General features: G+C 42.2%; 1 protein-coding gene across 1 annotated transcript in view; it reads left to right on the top strand.

Annotated features, from left to right (window-relative positions):
• Nucleotides 1–737: 737 nt before the first annotated feature.
• The window catches only part of Itga4 (integrin subunit alpha 4), a 68,703-nt gene continuing 47,976 nt past the window's right edge, over nucleotides 738–21,464 (top strand). The window contains exons 1-5 of the mRNA XM_041639799.1: nucleotides 738–1,147; nucleotides 1,471–1,592; nucleotides 18,827–18,933; nucleotides 19,027–19,156; nucleotides 20,801–20,868. Of these exons, the coding sequence (XP_041495733.1) occupies nucleotides 954–1,147; nucleotides 1,471–1,592; nucleotides 18,827–18,933; nucleotides 19,027–19,156; nucleotides 20,801–20,868 (621 nt within the window). The 5' untranslated portion in view covers nucleotides 738–953. The remainder of the gene's footprint in view (nucleotides 1,148–1,470; nucleotides 1,593–18,826; nucleotides 18,934–19,026; nucleotides 19,157–20,800; nucleotides 20,869–21,464) is intronic.

Below are 21,464 nucleotides of genomic sequence, written 5' to 3' on the forward strand. Positions count from 1 at the left end.
ACATAGGGACGGCTTATGAAGAAGTGAAGAGGGGGTGAGGGGGAGGAGATTGCTTAGTGAGGCAAGTCACAGAATTTCCTTAGCCAGCCTGAGTTTGGGGACAGGCTATTGCCTGGCTTGCTCATGCATACAGACCCTACTTAAGAGGAAGTGTGGAGAGGAAGGAAGCCAACACAAGAGGGTGCAGGCCTGGGAGCTTTGAAGAGACTAGTCATAATATGCGTTTGTCACCAAAATGCTCCCTAGGCTCCTCGGGGTATATGTAGGGGCAGTTTTTAGTTCGTGACAACTGTTTAATTTCTCTCGCTTACAGGGCACTTCATTGCCAAAGGAAATTCTGGAGGTTTCGCCACAGTCCTAGTCCCCAAATTGGGGGGACCGCTATTGGTCACAGAGGATAGCCATGGAGGTCAGTCACTGCATAAAGTACCTCAAGGCTGGCCATCGAGCCCTGGTCAACTTTGAAAAGGGAAAGTCCTGCCCCGTTTGTGTCCTTCTCAGGGCCATTCTTGCTAAGCCCCAGAAACCTAAAGCCATCCGAATGCTCTGAGGGTTGCCAGAACCTGGCCAGGATGTGAGTCCCGGTAACCTAGGTCCCCTAGCGCCCCCTACAGCTGCGGCGGGGTGGGGGTGGGGATCTGGTTGGGGAGAGCGAGCTGAGGCTGTGAGCCACAGCACCACACCCAAGACCCCACCCAGATCACAGGAGCCCCCAGGCCACAGAAACGGGGCGTGGGCCAGGGCCTGAGGCATCCCTGGCCACCACAATTGCTCCGCCTGTGGCCACCAGTTCCCCTCCCCTGGCGTCCCTCTCTCCGCCCCTGTCGCCTGCCAGTACCGGACACGCTGCTGCACTTCATCTCTTGGGGCGCTCTTCGCCTTGGCCAACCGTCGCATCCTGCGCAACTCTGGTCAGTGGCCGTTTGGTGTTGAATGTTCCCCACCAAGAGTGCATGGCTGCGGAACCGAGGCGCAGACCCGGGCCCCGAGGGGTCGCCCTCTGGGAAGCCGTGATGCTGTTGTACCTGGGAGTGCCTTCGGGGTACCCCTACAACCTGGACCCAGAGAGCGCGCTGCTGTACCAGGGCCCCTCCGGTACTCTGTTTGGCTACTCGGTCGTGCTACACAGCCACGGGGAAAAGCGCTGGTGAGTGCGCCCTCCCCAAGAGGCATGTGGCAGCGTCTCCGCCTCTGGGATTCCTTGTTTGAATCAAACTTTCCGCCCTCCTGGGAGATCAGAGGAAAGCCTGGCTCCAGCCAGTTGGCTCACTGGAGAGCCTTGGGACTAACTTATCTTAGGATAGCAGCCCTCAGGGTGCTCCGGGTACCTGGTCCCGGGAGTCTTTGAGTTCTGGGAGATGGTGATGGGCAGAGGACGTGGGCGCCACCTCCACAGCTGTGGCAACTTGGGGTAGGGTGGGTGGTCAGGCTGGCTCACATCTGAGCGAACTAGCATGTTTCTCGCTTTAGGCTCATTGCAGGGGCACCCACTGCCAGCTGGCCCTCCAATGCCTCAGTGGTCAATCCTGGGGCGATTTACAGATGCAGGATCGGAAAGAATCCAGGCCAGACCTGCGAGCAGCTCCAGCTGGGTGAGTTGGGTCCTGGACCAGGAGATAATGAACTTTCTCTCCCCCATGGGCCCATTGCTGGGCAAATCCTGGAAGGCGTCACGATGCCAGTTTCTTCTAGTTTAAAGTGCATGCGTTTCAGCTTTAACCCCGTGGCAGCTTGCTTCTGGTGATATTTGCCTTTCTCTTGCTTGCGGCTGTAGTTTAGTTGATCTCACTAGCTGGCATAGCTCTTTCAGGGAAAGGTTTGTAGGATGCCCTTCTAGCCAGCCACTTCTTATCACCCACCATGAAGAAAACCTGCCTCAAAGCCAGAGGATCCAGCCCAGGGGAGAATTGCTGAGGATTGTACTTGATCTTGGACTTTTCATCTTTGATATAGGATAAAGGGCACATCGGGAGTGAAAAGTTAGATTGATCATACATCCCATCATCTAGCCCAAGGGCTTTTCTTTCTCTTCCTTTGAAAAAGAAACAGATACTATATTTTTCCTCCGTAGAATATATACCATAAAAGAAAGGGAGGGGAAAATGGTGCGTCTACTGTGTTAAAATCATTAATATAGGAGGTCTAACATACAGTTACTAAATTTCCTCCCCTCCGATTCCCCTGTGAAGCAGGCCTGTCTTTGGCCCTCGTTTTTTATGTCTTTATTTAGGTTTGCAGCAACTTGAGACATGTGTGCTGCTGGGGGAGGGGAAAAGTTTCATGTTTCAAAGTCAAAAGCAAATTTGCTGCGCACAGGCCCATGGGAAAAGAAAGGGGAACTAATATCATATTTAGATCTATCTTGCTCCCAGTGTTAAGCGTTTGTCGTGTATATTGCTCAATGTTTCCCCCCTCAAAGCAACCCTAGGTTATGACTGCTTTGTTTCTGCTTTCCGCAGTGGGGATCAAGCACAGAGAACTATGGGTTCCTCCTTCAAAATTATGTATGGAGGCTTAGCCTTACACTTCAGTGGTACACATTCAGTGAAGATAGGACTAAAGGAAGGGTTTCGTGTGCTGTCCATAGGGATGCGCTCTCATCATGAGTTAGTTATAGGTAATAATTGGGATTTTTCTTTATCTGTAAATGGGCTATTGGAGATTCCCTTATTTTGTCTTTAACTTCTATAGTCATCTCCATGTTGTTTTCTTGCTTGTTTTTTTTTTGTTCTTTTTGTCTCTTCACATTTTTACTTCAGCACCCATAAAAAGGCAGGAATTGTCTGCTCATTGGCCTTGGCTGAAGCTGATAGAAAAGTACAAAGGCTATCGAGGGAGGGAAGACACAGGAGGAGGGGAGGAGGAGGAGAACGAAGGGGGGAGAGGGAGAGAAACAACATAAACAAATTTTAGTCAGGAAAATAAGAGTTATTATGAACCTTAATTCTTTGTGAAGGAGAGATGGGCCTCAGAGCATCATTAGGAACCCCTGGTCCAAGTGGTAGACTGGGGTGCATAGAAGACTCACAGAGATGTGGATTCGGAATGATTTTGCAGAGTATTTTCATTGCCTGAGAGAACTGTGCAATGAAGGAAGCCTTGATCTAACAGAGGCTTCCCAGGGTCTCCGGTCCTGGCATTCTTTCCAGATCTGTGACATTACAACTAGTGGTAGCTACATCCTGCCTGGAGGGCACTGGATCTATTTATGGATGCTTGTATTTAACTGGAAAGATCGTGCCCTGATAAATTATATAAGCTTTTAGATGAGGGCAGCTGCCAATTAAGGAAAACCTAAATCCACCGTATAGGGCACAGAGTTCTCCAGAGACACTGAAACACAGTAGTAGATACAGAAGGAACATTACAAGTTCTAGGATGGATGGATAAAGGAAAGGACAAGTCTTATAGTTATCAGCTTGATTAGTGGGTAAAAGAGTTAGCAATGGTAAGCCAAAGCGATATTTCTCACCTTCAACAACTGAGTGCATCACAAAAATGCCGAGATGAAAGAGACAATTGAGTGTAAGCTCCTAGCCAATTGATTGGTTCCAGTGTCAACTACGGCATCATTGAGAATATTTTCATAAGGGAACTGACTGAAGTCATTTCTCAATACAGTCTCAGCTTCTACAAGAAAAAAAAATGTTTATTAAGAACAAATTCAAATGTAATTTAAAGCTGTGAGGTAAAATATGGATGTTAATGTCCAAAAAGAAAGTTTAAAAAGTCACCAATTGATGAACAGAATGATATTTAAGACTGTAAGGTTTATAGACTATGGACTATTACTTAGGAACACCGTTTGTGTGTGTGTGTGTGTGTGTATGTGTGTGTGTATATATGTGTCTGTGTGTATGTGTATGTGTATGTATGTATGTATTGTGTATAGAGAGGAAACAGAAAGCTACCTACATGCACACACACAAAATCCTCTGTATGATTGAGCTATTTATAATTTTAAAAATATTTTTATTTATATTTAACTATATTACATAGTTATATTATGAATTACTATGTTAGCAATTACATAAATAATTGTAATTATCTTATCTAGAATGTGAGTGATTATTATAAAGTTTAAAAACACTTAGCCAGGCTTGGTGGCATATGTCTTTAATTCTAGCACTCGGGAGGCAGAAGAAGGTAGATCTTTGAGAGCTCAGATCTAAGCCAGCCTAACACAGGAGTCCAAGGATCGCCAGAGCTACATAGTGAGACCCTGTCTAAAATCCTGCTTCCCAAAATACTTAGTTCAATATCTGATACATATCAGACACTGAGAAATAATTTATTTTCTACTTAAAATATATGTGATATCTCCAACAAAATGCTATCAAAATAAGTAACTAGGGTCAACTAATGGCCTAAAAATAAAACGTTAGTTGCATAAACAAAAAAATATAACAAACTGAAATGAAGCAAAATGAAAAAGTCACTTAGCCCATCCAAAATAAAAAAAAAGTTGTAAGATAGAGCGAGCTATTGGAGCTATCTATCTCAGTTAGTAACCGCTTGTCTCTGGAATACCGTTACTTTTTATCACGATTCTAAAAGTGTCCAGTCTTGTAAAATGGTGCCTACCAGCTGTTTGGTTCAAAATATCCATCATGAGGTGTTTCCAAGTCTCTGTAGTATGTCAGACAAATGGCTGGTTTAGATAGGGGGCTATGCTCTCCCACCTTAGCCTGTACTGCATATCATGTTGTGTTCACTACAGCCATAATCAGAGTCAAGCAGGCATACACATTTATCTGGCATGCTCGGGGAGACGTTGGCAGTGCCCCCTAGCAGACCCAATTGCCTGCTGAGGTAACACTGACAGAGTTGCTTCTGTAGCACCCAGAGTGTTTTCTTCCTGTGTTCTCTCCCTCCCTCTAGCATCCTGCCTGCTTCAGAGGTGGCTGCTGTTTTTTACCCCCTTACTGCTTCCTCCCATGGACAAAAACATGGTCTTCCTTCAGGAGGCCCTGGGACTACATCCACTTGTGTCTAAATAGGTCACAGTGATTTCCACATGTCCATTCTCCTCTCTGTCAGCTGCTCTGTGCCCTTCCTGGGGGCTGTTGAATGAATTTGCTCTCTGATAGCTCCTGAGTCATGGTGTTAAGAATAGTGACTCAATCTATACATTTAAGCATGGTCCATGCTTAAAATCCAAATAGTTAGCCAAGCAGAACACAATAACAAGGCATGAATGATTATCAGATCTATCTGGGTATGAAAAGACACTCTGGATTTTTAATACTTCATAATTGCCACAGATAGTCTGTCTTCTACCCCCTGGGTGTGTGATCCTGTGTGTATTTGTGTGGGCGTCTGTGTGATCCTGTGTGTGTGTGTCTCTGTATATGTGTCTTTGTGAGCCTGTGTGTCTCTGTGTGATCCTGTGTGTGTGTGTGTGTGTCTCTCTGTATGTGTGTCTTTGTGAGCCTGTGTGTCTCTGTGTGATCCTGTGTGCGTGCCTGCCTGCCTGCCTGCCTGCCTGCCTGTGTGCCTAGAGAAGTAGCTCTGAATGACTGACTTACCTGGTCATAGAATCTATGAAGTTTAGTAAAGTAGTCTCTGGCCACATGTGGCTTTTGAGGACAGGAAATGTCCATAGTGAGTTTTATTCAGTAATTGACCTAGTAGATGTCTAAGACAGTACAAAGTTAAGAGTACCTTATGAAAGAGCTATCTTGAAGTAGTATTGATAGTTTGATATCTTGAATTGATTTAACATTCTTTTTACCTCTGTAATATGGCAGTCCTTCAGTTAAAAATGTCGTGTGAGCACACATTACATTCCTATCAGACAGCACGAATCCCCCTGCTCCTGTGTCTGCTCTCTTGGTGAGTAGGACCCTCACTTCCCCTGCAGATGCAGAGTTCTGGCTGCTGAGCTGTTAGGCTTCCTGTCTGGGCTTCTGTTTCTCTTGCTGGAAGACCAACGGTCCATAGCAACTTGGTCACTGTTACCGGTTTTGAATATATTTCTGGAAATAACATTGTCTTAAGAAATCTCCAGTTTCTGTATTTTTTACCCTACTTGGGAACAGGTCAAGTTTCTAAGCATTGCATCATTTCTACCTGATTAGCAGGAGTTGGTAATACTAAAATACAAACACCTAACTGTTAAAACCTTACGTATATTCTGAGCAATGTTCTTTTTGTTTGCAGCGAGATGAAAATTATAGTTTATAAAACTAAGATTAGTAAAGTTTGCTCATATTGAAAAATCATCCCTGAACACAGAAAATCATGGTATAGGATGCCATTAATAAACTGAGGTTAAAAGGTAGAAACTGGGGTTGGCCAAATGGCTTAGCTGTTGAGGGTGTATATCACTGTTCAGAGGACCCAAGTTTAATTCCAGCATCCACATCAGGAGGCTTACAGCTACTTGTAATGATACCTGTTCCAGAGACATCCAATGTGTCTGGTCTCCAAGAGTAGCTAAACCCATGCCCCCACCACATAAACACAATTAATATTTTAAAAGATTAGAAGTTCCCAACCCCCCATACTAGAGTTCTCAAAGGGAGAGATGTCCTTCTAATTGGAGAGATGCTTTCTTTTTATTATGATTATTATTTTTCTTTCTTTAAAATTCATTTTACCAACCACAGTTCCCCCTCCCTCCCCTCCTCATGTTCCTACCCACCTCCTTCCCAATCCCATCCACTCCTCAGAGGGTAAGACCTCCCATGGGGAGTCAACTAAGCCTGGCATATCCAGTTGAGGCAGGACCAAGCCCCTTCCCCCTGCATCAAGGTTAAGAAAAAGAGGTACAGATCTAAACAGAATTCTCAACAGAATAATCTCAAATGACCGAAATACATTTAAGGAACTGCTCAACACCCTTAGTCATCTGGGAAATGCAATTCAAAACAACTCTGAGATACCATCTTACACCTGTCAGAATGGCTAGGTTCAAAAATACTGATGACAGCTTATGCTGGAGAGGAGGAGGAGTAAGGGGAGCATTCCTCTACTGCTTGGTGGGAGTGCAAACTTGCACAGCTGTTTTGAAAATCAGTATGGCAGTTTCTCAGAATACTGAGAAACTGGGAATCAATCTACCTCAAGACCCAGCAATACCATCCTTTGGCATATACCCAAAGGATGCTCAATCACACTCCAGGGATACTAGCTCAACTATGTTTATAACAGCATTATTCATAATAGTAAGAACCTGGAAACAGCCTAGATGCCCCTCAACCAAAGAATGAATAAAGAAAATGTGGTACATTTATACAATGGAGTATTACTCAGCAGTAAAAAACAATGACATCATGATATTTGCAGGCAAATGGATGGAAGTAGAAAAAATTCATCTTGAATGATGCAAATCAGACCCAGAAAGATAAACATGAACCTTCACTCAAAAACTGATGAAAGCAGATGCAGAGATCCACAGGCAAGGACTGGGCTGAGCTCCTGGAGTTCAGTGGAAGAGAGGAAGGAGGGATTATGTGAGCAAGGCAAAGGAGAGGCAGGTTAATGATGGGGAAACCCACAGAGACAGCTGACCCAAGCTAGCGGAAGCTCATGGACTTTGAATTGACAGCTGGGGAGCCTGCATGGGACCCAACTAGGCCCTTTGAATGTGGGTGATAGTGTGTGGCTTGGTCTATTTGAGGGACTCCTGGCAGTGGGAACAGGATTTATCCCTGGCCCACAAGAGATGCTTTCTTAAATCCATTTCTTTTTGATACATGCTTCTATGCTCATTGGCTAATATTTCTAATGGTTAAGATACTTTTCCTTGGCAAATGATCTGGGTCCAGGTATTACTAGTCCATTGTGCATGTAGCTCTTGTATCCATCTGGTCATTAGCTGAGGGAGACTGAGAGACCAACTCTAAGGGCAGAGGAGCAATAGTACAATAGTTTGCCCACCTATACGTTCATTGTTGTAGGAAACTCTGATGGGAAGATCTAGGGACAAGAACAAAGTAGGAACTGAGACCCATGTGGGGCCAGAGGAAGCCTCAGCTGGAAGAAGAGATCATAAAATAATATGCCACTTAGGGTGTGGCCACTGGTTGGTTCCCATGCTGCAGGTATGGCTCCAAAGCCCTTGTACATATGGGCAGTTAATCGCACTTGGTGGATTATTAGAGACAGGAAGAAGGGTGGTAAAGGGAGGAGCAAGAGAAGGAGGAAATAGTCGCATGGGGAGAGGAGGGGTTAGAGGAAATGAAGGTACACCTGTTTATATTTCATTGCATATGTGAACAAAATTCTCACAGAATAGGAAAGAAAAAATATGCCAGTCAGAACAAGCATTGGGCATGGAGGTCTCTGCGAGCACTGTACCTCTGAAGAACTGAGAACCAGGCAGGATGGCATTGCAGCCTGATGGATTACAGAGGTGATGAGATTATTTCTGGAACAATTTGTGACTTTGAACCTTTCCTGTGAGATTTACAACTGGGAAGTGGATGTTCAGATTGCGTGTCTGACACTTGGGAGTCTAGTGTAGGGTAACGAATACATTGGAGTCAATGTTTCAAGACTAAGAGTGCTATTACAATTATAGGGCAAACCTCCTGTGGTAGAGGTTACTGAATCCTTAGCTGGGACAGCGGCAGGTGTGCTGGGGGAAAACCAGAGTTCTAGAGATGTTCAGAGGATGGATTCAGAAACACTTGGTAGTTCTTGAATGAGTAACACTAGGGAAAAGACATTATCAAAGATGTCACTAAAGGTTCTGAGTTGGGGGTACTGGGCAGATAACGGTGATAGGTACCCCAAAGAGGTAGGACAGCAGGGTTTCTGGGAAGGCAATGTATTCCATTGGTGTGAGGTTTATACAACACAAAACATAGATACCTGTGAGTTAGATTTTTATGCCTGAGGACCAGAAGGACTGTATCGGCAAGTCAGAGTCAAGGGAGATTGACGCGGAAGGGATGGTCAATGAGCTTAACCTGCAAACTGTAGGGGTGCAGGCGAGATCAAGGGTAGACCCTGGTACTCCTACAACTAGAGAAGGGCTTTCTTGCACTCAATTCCACTTCAACGTAACCTAGCCAATGGGCTTTAGGAATACCTGCTCTAGTGGCCTAGTCTCAAATTAATTGTCTCTAGGAGTCCATTCAAAAAGGGGATGCAGGAGTTTCCAGAGGTTCAAGGGTGATTACCATGTTCATCTATGGTGGAGAACCTCTGGAGACGAAGGGAGGGGCCTCGATAAAGACAGAGCTAAGAGGCAGCGAGAGAGTCAGGTGCCCCTGGAATTGTAGAAGTCAGAGGATGAGAGGGTTTTGAGAAAGCATCTGTGGTTGGGAGTGTTAAAAGGTTCTAGACATCACAAAAGATAAGAACGTAGGTAGTGTCTATGGATGGGAGAGAACAGAGTCATTCATAACCCTGGGAAGACTAGTTTTTCGTGGTGGCGGCTGTAAAGACTTGAGACATGAAGAGCGAGAGCAAAAGATAACCCTTCCTTTTGGGTTGTTCCTGAATAAGATGTGATTGAAGCCACAATGAAATCAAGTCTAGGTGGTGAGCGAATCATTAGTGACAAACCGGCAGGAGCAAGGATCAGGTCCATCTGATAGGTTTTTTTAGAGTGGGTAGGGCTGAGAAGGAAGCTGGTTTGCACTGGTTTTGATGACCATATGGGAAGAACTCAGTGTAACTAAAATGAGTGGATACAGTTTTCAGAGTTAGTAGTACTTTACAGACTTTGTGGCCAGTTTCAGGGTTCCCGCAGAGGGACTGAGTCAGCCTACATTCTGAAGACTTGGTGACTTCTCTCCAGAAAATGTCATTACCAACCTTGAGAGGTCGGTAGTTTGGAAGTGACTGTCTTAATGAGCAGAAAGTTTCAAGAATAATTCACTGTGGGGAAACAGAACATGGAAATGGGTTTGTAGCAACTGAATCCGGCTCCATAATTCCTTTTTTTATAAAAATATCCTTAGTTTATACCTATCTGTTTTTAAATTGTGCGAATTCCTTTTCAATTTTGAAACACTGTACTTCATAGTGAATGTGTTCAGAAACAATAAGAACATTTATTTTTCAGACCCTTCTTATTTGGAAGGGTGTCTATGTCTCTGAAGTGAATTAGAGATGCTCTTTTCAAATTTCACCTTGGGCAGAAGCGACATCTCGGTGGTTAAGGGCTCAATCACACCTGGCCCATAGACAGTGTGGCAGTTTGTAGCCCCTGTGGAGTCTTTCTAGCATGGCCTCACTCTGGGCTCAGGCTGTTTTCCTGGGAACATTGTCTAGTGGGCTTTATATGTGATCATTTTCGCATGCCAACTACGGTTTCTGCAATGTTTTATTCTAGTCCTTTCAACTTCCTACAGAGAAATACCCCTTGATATATGGCACGCCTCATCCTGGTGTGAGTCTTTAATGGCAAGGAAAATATGACAGCTCCTCAATAAAACTCATTATCCCACCATCTATAGCCCCCCTCACCTGTTCTACCTGACCAAAAAAATAAAAAAAAATTTAAAAAGTGCATAGCATTTCAACATGAGCCACTCTAGGTTTAAGGGCAAGCAAGTTTTCTTGGATTTAGTTTCTGTTTAGAATTTTGATTTTTGTCTTGCTTGAATGGGTACAAGTGCTTGCTGTGTTGACTAACAAGAGGTTGGGACAGGAGAATCAACTCGAGGCTCCTGGGCCAGCTGGCCTGCAGTATACAGGACAGCTGTTAAGAAAGAACCTGTCTCAGCAAAATGGAAGGCTAAAAGGCTGGGAACAACCTCTGACATACGGTTTCTGAACTACACATAGGCACCCTCCTGACACACACACACAAATATATTAAAAATTTAAGTTATTTAAAATGGCATTCATTTCAGTTTTCCAAATGAATCTTTAAAGCCAAGAAGTTACCAGAAGACTACAAAAGTAGGATTTTTTCCCTTTAGTATTTTCTAATGTCAGAAGCAAATGTTACTAAATTTTAGTAGTAAATTATTTTAGAAATATTTAGTACAGAATCAGCTTGTTAATAATGCCAGCATTTGAAAGGCTAACACTGAGAAACTGGCTGTTGGTGTTGACCTTTCTCCCTGCCCCCACCCACCTTGATTACCCCTCCCCCCCACACACATGTAAGCCTTCTCTCCCTGTTAAGACTTCTCTGCATTTGATGCTGGAATTCACAATACTTCAAGAATGCTTTGAAAAAAAATTGTTAATGCATGTGTTTACAGCTATTAAAACACACTCAGTGCACAGAAAGAATATAGTGCCCAGTAGAGTGATTCTCCTGTCTAAACTATTCTCACCAAACAGACCCATTGGAGTACACTTCCCTTGTAACTATTACAAAGAGTTGTTTGGGTTTCCTGGAGGACTCTGAAGAAACTTGTGACTAAGAGACCAGCAGAGACCCTGGACCTAGAATCAGGTCTGCACAAATGGCCTTCTTTTCTACAGTTTTGAGGCTTCAGAATGAAGGACCAAGTCACATTTACAGAGTTTCAACTTCACAACACCGTGATATTGGTCCACAGGGACCGTCTCTGTGGTGGGCAACTGTGTTTCAGAATAGAATAGAATAGAAAATAGAATAGAATAGAAAATAGAATAGGAAAGAGTAAGGGGACCAAAGCACCTGGCTTTGCCAGGCCTGCGGATTCCCGGATCACACAGAGACTCTTTCACAGAAAAGCATTTAGAACCTGCCCACTAACCATTATCAGATTCTGTTAGCCATCTTAAGACCACCTTTAAATATCTCTTTTGAACTCAAGAAAATTATTTGTTGAATGGTCTCTTGTTTTGACATTTAATTCGATAATTTCATTTTTGCTTGGCTCTTGATTCTCAGGAGGGAAAGTCTTGGACATCTGACAGTTTTCATGTTCTATGCCACCTCTAAAATGCTGGCGTTATGGCTTTCATTAACACCAAATCATTCAGATTGCCTTTGAGTTTCTAAATGTCCCTGTTATCTTTTGGAAGAATCGCCGCCATGTTTAATTTGATGTGTGTGAAAATCGCATGTTTTGAGCATAGTTTGTATAATATAATGGACTTAGTAGTAACTATGTTTTGAGAAGATAAACTAATCGAAAAGGCCATTTGGGTTAGAGCTGGAGGCTGCGCCTCAGATCTCACAGCACTGTGAGCGCCCCCTGGTGTCTACATTAAAATCAGCAGAAGGCGATTTCCTGGGGGAGTAGGAGCATTTGCATTGTTGAACACCTACTAGGTGCTAGGCAGTCGTGGATGAGCTGGCGTCAGTTTCTGTAACCTTCACCTGTATGTTTTGGTAGGCTTTAAAAGTTGTTAATTTCATCTGTCACTCTAGTTCAGAGGATCTTTTCATTAGTAATTATTACTTCCTTGAAAAAAGATATCTGAAGTTAGTGTCTCTATAGAACATAGGACAAAACAAGAGTTGTTCACTTTCTATGATTGACAAAAAAAAAAAAAAGACAGGCCAGTCTTAAATGTATGACATTTATTGTGCAATTGACTAGAACTTCAAATTCGAAAGACAAAAGTAACTCAGAGTGAGGGCTTTTGTTGTTTTTCTGAAAGCTGAAACTGTGTCATAAGTTCTGAAAGAGCAGCTGCACTTTCAAGAGAGACTTACGCAGTCTCTTACTATTCAGGGAGCGGGACTGAGCGCCCCTACCGAATGTCTGCTGGGGAAGCCACGGAGCAGTGACGAGGGTAGAAAAACCAGACAAACCATGACACAAAAAGTCCCAGCCTTCCCCCACTGCAAAGCACTTGAGTCAAGCCCTCAAAGGTCCAAGGCAAAGGGCCCTGGAGACTGGCCTTTCCACTGGGACCTTCGTTCTTCTGTAGAAATGTCCCAATACTGAAGGTGACTAACACATAGGGAAAGGGCAGGGCAGCAGGATAGGGCTCCTGAAACTGAAACTCTTCATGAACAATGCAGAGTTGACTTGATGAGTTCTGTGATGAGTTTCAGGCTAGCTTTGGAGTTAGAGTGAGCCCCTATCTGAAATACAAACGTTTATTTACATTCTTTTCAGAATTGCTATATTTTGCACATTCTCAGATGGAAAAAAGATTTAGGATGTGAAATTGAATTCAGCTAATTCACACATCTGAATATTTGTAGAGTCCTATTGCCAATGTTTTAGAGTCATGGGAAGCAACATAAAGATTGTTTTTTTTTATTTAAATTCTAAGGTTTTGATTTACTAGCTTCATAAATTTAGTCAAGTTCCTGGTTCCTTTAAGACTCAGTGTTGGGGGCTGGGGAGATGTTTCAGATGGCAAGGTTTTTTTTTTTTTTTTTTTTTTCAAGACAGGGTTTCTCTGTGGTTTTGGAGCCTGTCCTGGAACTAGCTCTTGTAGACCAGGCTGGTCTCAAACTCACAGAGATCCGCCTGCCTCTGCCTCCAAAGTGCTGGGATTAAAGGCGTGCGCCATCACCGCCCAGCTGGCAAGGTGTTTTCTGAGCAAGCATGAGGACCTGAGTTCAATTCCCAGCATCTGTGTAAAAGCCAGGCACTGTAGCATGCCTCTAATCTTAGTGCTGGGGAGGTGGAGACAGGAGACCCTGGATCTCACTGACTAGTCAGTCTAACTAAATTGATAAGGTCCAGGTTTTGTGAGAGACACTACCTCAAAAAATAGAGTAAAGAGCAGTGGAGATTCCTGGGCTAACCTCCGACTACACATGTGTATTCACTCATGTGCACACAGGATTTCACACATTCACAGGACTACATTTTCTCATGAATTAAGGGATTAATAATGCATCTTTTGGCCTTATTGTGAGAATAAAGTTGTGTTCATAATGAGGCTTCCCATAAAGTAATGGGCGATGTCTATTTTATATAAGAGGATTATGCTGTGACCTGTATAGAGTTTAGTGTATAACCAAATCCCTTAAGATCACATTGGTAATATCATCTGATGCTCACATATGTTCCAGGCTCAGTTCTTGTCCAGACACATCACATGGTTCCTTTCTTCCCAGAGTCCCTGCAGAAACCCACAGGTCCCAAGTGACTTGTTATCTTAAGTTCCTCTTCTCCCAGTCACACTTGGAAAGAACATCACACTCAAGTGCAATTTCCTCCGCACCCTTGGTGACTGTGTCTTAAATCTTCAGGAATTAGTGTTGTGGACGAGAGTGGGGAATAGAAACAAATGGACGTTCTTCCATCTCTAAGTTTAGTGAAAACACTGTAGTCCTTTGCTGTACCTAAGGGGTTATTGCGGTGGGGTAAGAGATTTCAAAGTCCTCCATCCACAAATATGCACCAAGTGCCTGCTTGGTATGTGAGTGGCAGGGTCCTGCGCTATGAGAATGCTGTGGTCAAGACACAGCCAGTCTCTACTGCTTGAGGTAGCGGGAAAGATCACATCTCTTGTCCTCCCTGGCCTCTACTTGATTTTTGGAGTGTTGGTAGTTATACCAAGGAGGTGAAAAGCAAAATAAAAGTGGGAGGAAGGGGTGGGAGGATGGAGAGAATCTGGTTAGCTTTATATTAACAATCTTATTTTTGTTCATTAAAATAACTAATTTTAATTTATGTATACATTTGTATATAAAATTTTCTTCCCCAATTTGAAAAAAAAATAAGAATGAACTTAATTCTTAGAGTAAAGGAGACAGCTTTACTGTGGATTTTCCCCTTAATTCATACTGGGAAAATGCACTCAGCTGTGCTAAGAATTAGCCATTCTAGTGCAAAAGAGTAGAGAAACATCACATGCTAATCTCCACCCACCTCTTGTTCTCAACCATGCTAAGTACTTTTTCAATCAAGGGACTGATTTGGCTTGCTCGAAGTTCAACTTAGTAATGTAAACGCTGACATGAAAACTGGATTACGAATCATTGCAGCTTGACATTGGGTAAAATAAAACATGAATTCATTTGTGGTCTCATCAGGAGCATTTATGAAATTGGGTTTTGTGTGACAGTCTGTGCAAGCATCGCCTATGTCCAAATGAATAGCAAATTTCTTCATAAAGAAAACAATTAGTGTTAAATTGTCTGTTCCATTATGTAGGCACAATCTACTAGGACAGAGATTTCTGTTCAATTCCTTCACATGGAAGGGTAGATTCAGAAGCATAGGGGTTGAGGGAACAAATCTCAGAGAGCTGTGGTTCTCAACCTTGTAGATGCTACAACCCTTTGATATACAGCTCCTTGTGTTGTGGAGAACTTCAGCCTTAATATTATTCCATTGCTATTTCATAACTGTAATTTTGCTACTGTTATAAATTGTAGTATAAATATCAGATATGCAGGATACCTGATATGTGACCCCTATGAAAAGGTCCTTTGACCCCAAAGGGTCTCAACCTGAGGTTGAAAACCTCTGTCCTAGAGACCTGAGAAAACTGTAGGATGTGGAGGTCTTGTCTTTTCTGCTGAGGTTCTTCTGGCACTTTCAAAGAGATAGGAAACTCTTCCAGAAACAAGGAAATTCAGAGCTGGGTGGTAAGTTGAGGACTGACTATTCCTGGAGCTGTTTCTGTCTAACAGGTAGTGCTCAAAGTCGCTCTGTGTTGTCACTGAAGTTGAGGGTTCCCTCTCTAGGAAGCTGTGTCAAGAAGTGAAAAGAAGAAATAGCATGACATGGATGTGGGTGGGTTTGTAGGTGTATATGTCTACGCAAGTGTATGCATGCAAAAATAACTCCTTACATTTGTATTATTTTCATTCCTCTGCAGTCTAATATAGTCATAATTTTGACACATATTTCAAGACATGCCACACAAATAGAAGATGGGTTTTTTCCATTTATAGACTTCTGTTTTCAGCACGTTGTCTGGGTTTTGTGTTGGGATGGAATGATGGCCAACATATCTGTGCTCGGCCAAGATGAATAACGTCAGTGCTAACCCTTGGAGGCAGAGCACACAAACAAATATCTGTAGCTAATCCCAGACAAACGAGGACCTCCCTCCTTCTGGTTAGCAAAGCAACCGAATTTCTTCCCAATCGTAGCCTATGCCAGTAAGAGCCTTTGCTTGCTAAGTCTTTTCTGTAGAGTAGATAAAATATTTATGTTATTTATATATTGATATATTATATTTTTAATTATCATAAATAAGAGATCTTACCTCTAGATTAGTATCTGTTATTTTGGAACCACATACTAACACATAGGAAATGCTCCGTCTAGTGCTCCTTCACCCCAACCCCGACACTCCCCACATCCCACTCACTGCGTGTTCATTCTGTTCAAGAGCAACTTAATCTCACAACTACAATACTGGGAAAGTCTGACCTCATTGAATGTCATGTAAACATCTCTTGTTGTGGCTTCTAAAGGGCTCTCTGTTCCACTTCTACGAATCATTACTTTTAACACAGAATTACGAGTAGGGGAAGACAGGGACGTTAGGCACACTGGAAGTAAAGACCCTAGGACCTTATGAGTTCTCAGAAGACATTCTAAATAAGACAGATCATATAGAAATGTTTATGGAGAGCTCAGGAAACCCCAGATACAGAGAGACGGGGGTGGGATGATAAGAAGGGGGCACAGTGTGCAGGAAGTCAGGCCCCGGCAGCAGTCACTGTCATCTGCAGGGCTAACACTCCTGAACAGGAAGCAGCTTAGATGAAACAGATGACAGCGTCACTTGGCAAAGGTGTCTCTAATGTTCATTTAAAAACATAGGAAACAGAACTCCGCCGAGAAACACATAACTGTGTGCAGTATGCTATTCTTGCACGTATGAACTTCTGGGCCATTTTCAGCTAGCAATTTGTATGATATCATTTTTGTGGTTCCAAAGCACTGTGTTTGTTGTCTTTAAACTTGGGTGACTGTCTCTAGGAGAGAAGATTTGTTTGCAAATATCAAATATAACCTTGAGGAAGGCACCCATTTTTCTCTACATGCCAACAGTGAAGGTGTCATTAGCCGGCCCATGTGCTCCTTTCTTTAATAACAGCAACTGAACTGGAGGTGAATTAGCTGGGTGTTCACTGTAATTTTAGAAATAGTTTGATGATTGCAGAGGTGATATGTCATTGATTCTTATGGTAACAGAGCTTCAACTGCAGGCAGGCTGGATCTACCTTTGATGATCTGTTTTTGATATTAATTTTTTAAATGTTGGTAATATTAGAGACAAGTCAAATTGAAAACTGTATCACAATAAAAATTAAAGTTTCATTTGGCCCATTCTTATTCCTCCTGTTTTGGTCTGGTCCATGTTGCTCCGGCAGCTCCCTATGCTAGAGTGGTTTTACCCTGTTGGTTGATACACATTATAGACATCTTTCATTCCTTGGCTTTCTTTTCTTTCCTCCTCCTCCTCTCTCCTTCCTCCACTAAGCTTTCTTTTATAATTTTCACACAGAAAGCTCCATGTCCATCTGGTCCATTCTTTATCAGGGTTTGGGCTAGAGCAAGTGCTCTCCTGTTGCTTAGCAATGCTCTTTCTCTGGACCGATCTACCTTCATCTCTCAGTCTATCTCTCCTGGACTACTCTATTAGTACTGGAAGACAACATCGTTTTCCAGGAAGCCAAACCAGAAAAGCATATCCATGTTCTGTTCTAACCATGCTCCTGACATGCATGACCCGGAGCAACTCTTGCAATAGACAGACTTGGCTGGACCCACAGAATAAGGCTCCAGAAGAAAGTTTGGGAAACTTCCTTCAGCTCAGTTGTGTAGAAGGATTAGGTATTTCTATGATAGTCCCAAATATCTTCCTATACTTCTTAACATAACATCTTTATGACTCAGAAAAGCTAATACAAATGATTTCATTTGAAATATAGCATCCTTATTGATGCAGGAACTGTGGAGTTTCCCAGAAAGCTGTACAGAGGGTTAAGGTTAGAAGAGTAATCAGGTACCTAACAATACAAAGACCAGTGCAGGAATTTTTGACATAACAGTATAAAGACTTCGTGACCAGTGTTCAAAGAAAAGAAGTCCAGATTCTTATATACTTTCCTTATCTGGTTGCTGCTAATGCATTTATCTGTGGTTGTAACTGAGCACAGAATATTCAAGTGTTGACTGAAAAGAATAAAATGTAAAAATAGCCAAAAGAATCTAGGATACTCATTCTTTCTCCATTTAATGATCAGAAATGACTTTAACACGGAGTTTTGCTAGAACTTCAGCTCAACAGCAAAGAGCTTGTTCTGGCAAATAAAAAAAATCATCACCGTAAAAGTAATTGTTGTATATTTTAGCAGGACTATGTCCCATCTGAGTATTTCCTCTTTGTTGTTTTTTTTAATTTTTTAATTATTTTTTGCAATTTATGCATTTGCCAAAGTGTGCCTACTGATGTTTTTTATTGACTACTGACACCATTTTGTTTTCAAAGACCTTTTTATTGCTATTGAAAACAGCAATCACTCCACTAGGTCTAGAGCACAGGGCATTCTATTCCAAATGCTACCATGTGTTGTATGCTGTGCATTCTGTATGCTCAGTCACCATTGTCCAGCTCCGTTAGATGGTCCTTCAGTTGCTGAGGACATTTTTGAAAGTGCTCTAGTGACGATGCTTATATTGATAAATGAGCAAGGCAAAAAACACAGATTCTTTCCCAGACATCAACCTCTGACTCTGGCAAACGGACCTTCCTCATCTTATTCAGGTTAATCAGCTATCTCCTGTATCGGAAGGCCACATCTTCATGGTGTCTTCGTCGCTCAGAGGTCATTTAAACAACGAACATTCATCACGTGTGGAGAACAACTCTGTTGGCAGAGAGTAACTCACTTTAGCCCTAAACTGTACCCTGAGTAGAAAATGAGACAGAACGAGCTGAAGAGAAAAGTCTGGACAAGAAGTGCCCAGCTTTAACTACTCTAGTCTTTTTAGGGTAACATTGTTTTCAATGAAGGTGACGGTAAACATATCTCTAAATGCTGCAGGTAGTCCCACTGGAGAGCCCTGTGGAAAGACGTGCTTGGAAGAGAGAGATAACCAGTGGCTGGGGGTGACACTTTCCAGACAGCCGGGTGAAAATGGATCTATTGTGGTAGGTGTTAAAGTGGACCCACTCATCAAGATCCTGGAATCAGACTTTCTAGGTGTGACCTTCACATGTTTGTTCTGCTTTTGTTTTATTCAGACTTGTGGGCATAGGTGGAAAAATATATATTACATGAAGAATGATAATAAGCTACCCAGTGGCGTCTGCTACGCGATGCCTTCGGATTTGCGAACAGAACTGAGCAAAAGGATGGCCCCGTGTTACCGGGGTAAGCATGGCATGATGTCGCTAGGTGGAGAGAATCCGTTAACCCCAAAAATGGGAGGAGAAAGACCACTGACCCAAATCATTATGGACAAGTTAATTAAAACAAGCAATTAAATCAAGCTTTTTTACTTGTGTACACAGGCTGCCTCCCCCTAAGGCAGGGCTCGAGAGGCCCACGTGCATAGGTTTTTGAAACAAAGGCATGGTTGCCATTTTCTGGAACCAGCAGTACAGAACCATCCATAGTTAAAGTTACAAGTGGCCATAGCCCACCCCTTGATAAACAGAGGTTTAATCATAAACAGGTATGAGCCAGGTGTGTCTTCACTATGAGATGGATTGAAGCCTAAAATGGGGGTAGACTCGTTCTTCAAAGCAAACGAAGGCTTTCAGTTGGCATTTCTTTGCGTTTTCAGTTTTGCCAGCTCACAGAGGAGGACCTTTGATATGGCCATCGTTTAACATAAAGCCGCCTTCTTTTGTTTACCAGTGTAGTCCCCATACCCCATAGAAGCCCTCTGTGCTTTTGAAGAGCAACCCTTTAGGTTCATTTGAATAACTGTGGAAGCTAGTTGATAATGATCCTCTTTTAGACTAAACTTATTTTCGAATCACTAAAAGCATGTCTAATGCCTAGGAAACACAGGATCCCTAAAATCATAAAATTACATAGAAAATTCTTATTAGAAAGAAAATGATTCCATTTCCTTTTTTTCTAGTAGCTTCTAAGGAGTCTTTAAAAGGATTCAAGACTTCAGTATAAGCAAAGTCTCCCTACTTCCCTTTCTCCCAGCTCATATGTATTCCTTGATGAGGTAAAGGATTAGTGTCTAAAGCACCTGGCCATGATCCCTTTCAAGTGGGAATATAGATAAAATCCAGAAAGATTCTTATTTGTCAGAATAGCTGTGTACTGAAAAGATGAGAAGTGTCTCCAAAGATGGCACGAGTACAAATTAGTGCAATATTATGAAAGACTATGGGCATGTCCCAAGATATGAAAATAGAAGGCCCACATAACTCAACAGTCCCTTAAGGAGTCTGAGAGGAAAGGACTCAAGAGTGGGATATGTATAGCACTGAGGGTTCTATTTAACGTTACAGCTTGTTGTGAAAGTTTGCCGAAAGGGTAGATTGCCATTGCTTTCATAAACAGACAAAAAATCACCATGAAGAGGTGTAGTAAGCTGCTTGAGTTCTACCATGTGAAGACACTGTTGGGCACCCCCAATATATATAGTGACTTGGAACTGGGAACCCAAAGCCAGAAGTATTACCTCTTAGGACAGGTGGCAAAACTTTCATCTGATGAAGAAGCAGAGGGGAAAATGCCTTTAATTGTGATTCAGGATGATAATTTGTATCTTAATACAGGAGAGCTGAATGGTGTAAATTATGATAATTATTATCATTTTCAAAAGTGAAGTGCAAAATACATATCCTAAGAGTCATGTCTGTGAAGACCTCTGAGAAAAATAAATTATGGAGATGGATATCATTACCATGAAAATTAATCCTAAAAAAATTAGAAGACTGAGTTAGAAGGGTCTTAGATTCAAGACCAGCCTGGCTGCCCTCTAACTCTGTGTATGTATGTATATGTATTCTCAATTCATCTAAATCAATATTTTATACTTTATTTTAGATTTTGTGAGAAAATTTGGAGAACATTTTGCATCATGTCAAGTTGGAATATCTAGTTTTTACACCCAGGTAACAGCCCGATATTAGCTACAGGTATCTCACATGGGTAGCAGTGTAATTCTAGGGGTTCTCTAGACTCAAAATTGAGTAACAGTTGAGTAATATCTCTTAAGCTGTAGACTGTTATCACCATATTTGTTCCATTTAATGTCCCATCTATAATTTTATAAAATAAACATGCAAATGACTGATAGTACAAGATCAACTAAAATCCACACTCAAATTATCACCTCCGTTAAGGACTTAATGGACACCTAAAGTAGCTAGTTACTTTGTTAATGTAAGAACTGAAAGCATCTACCCAAGTATATTGCTTTTTATTACTAATTGAGGGTGAGGAAAATATGAGTCTGTGTTTCATTAATATTGTAGTAGTAAGGCTTAACAGCTTGATTGTACCCTTGAAAATCAGATATAATCCGAAACACTTGTTACCCAAAACTCTAAAGTATTTATATATGAAGTCAGAGTTATATCTATCCCTCAGGTTAAATAATAAATGTTTCAGGTTCTCTCAAAAACCCATCACAATTTTATAAATGTTTTTTTTAACCCTGTGGAGATAATACAGCATTGTTTGGGTTGACTGTTCCTAGACATGTTAA

This window comes from Microtus oregoni, unplaced genomic scaffold, assembly GCF_018167655.1.
Source record: "Microtus oregoni isolate MIOR12 unplaced genomic scaffold, Mior012 000060F_ref0000265, whole genome shotgun sequence".
NCBI classification, from domain to species: domain Eukaryota; kingdom Metazoa; phylum Chordata; class Mammalia; order Rodentia; family Cricetidae; genus Microtus; species Microtus oregoni.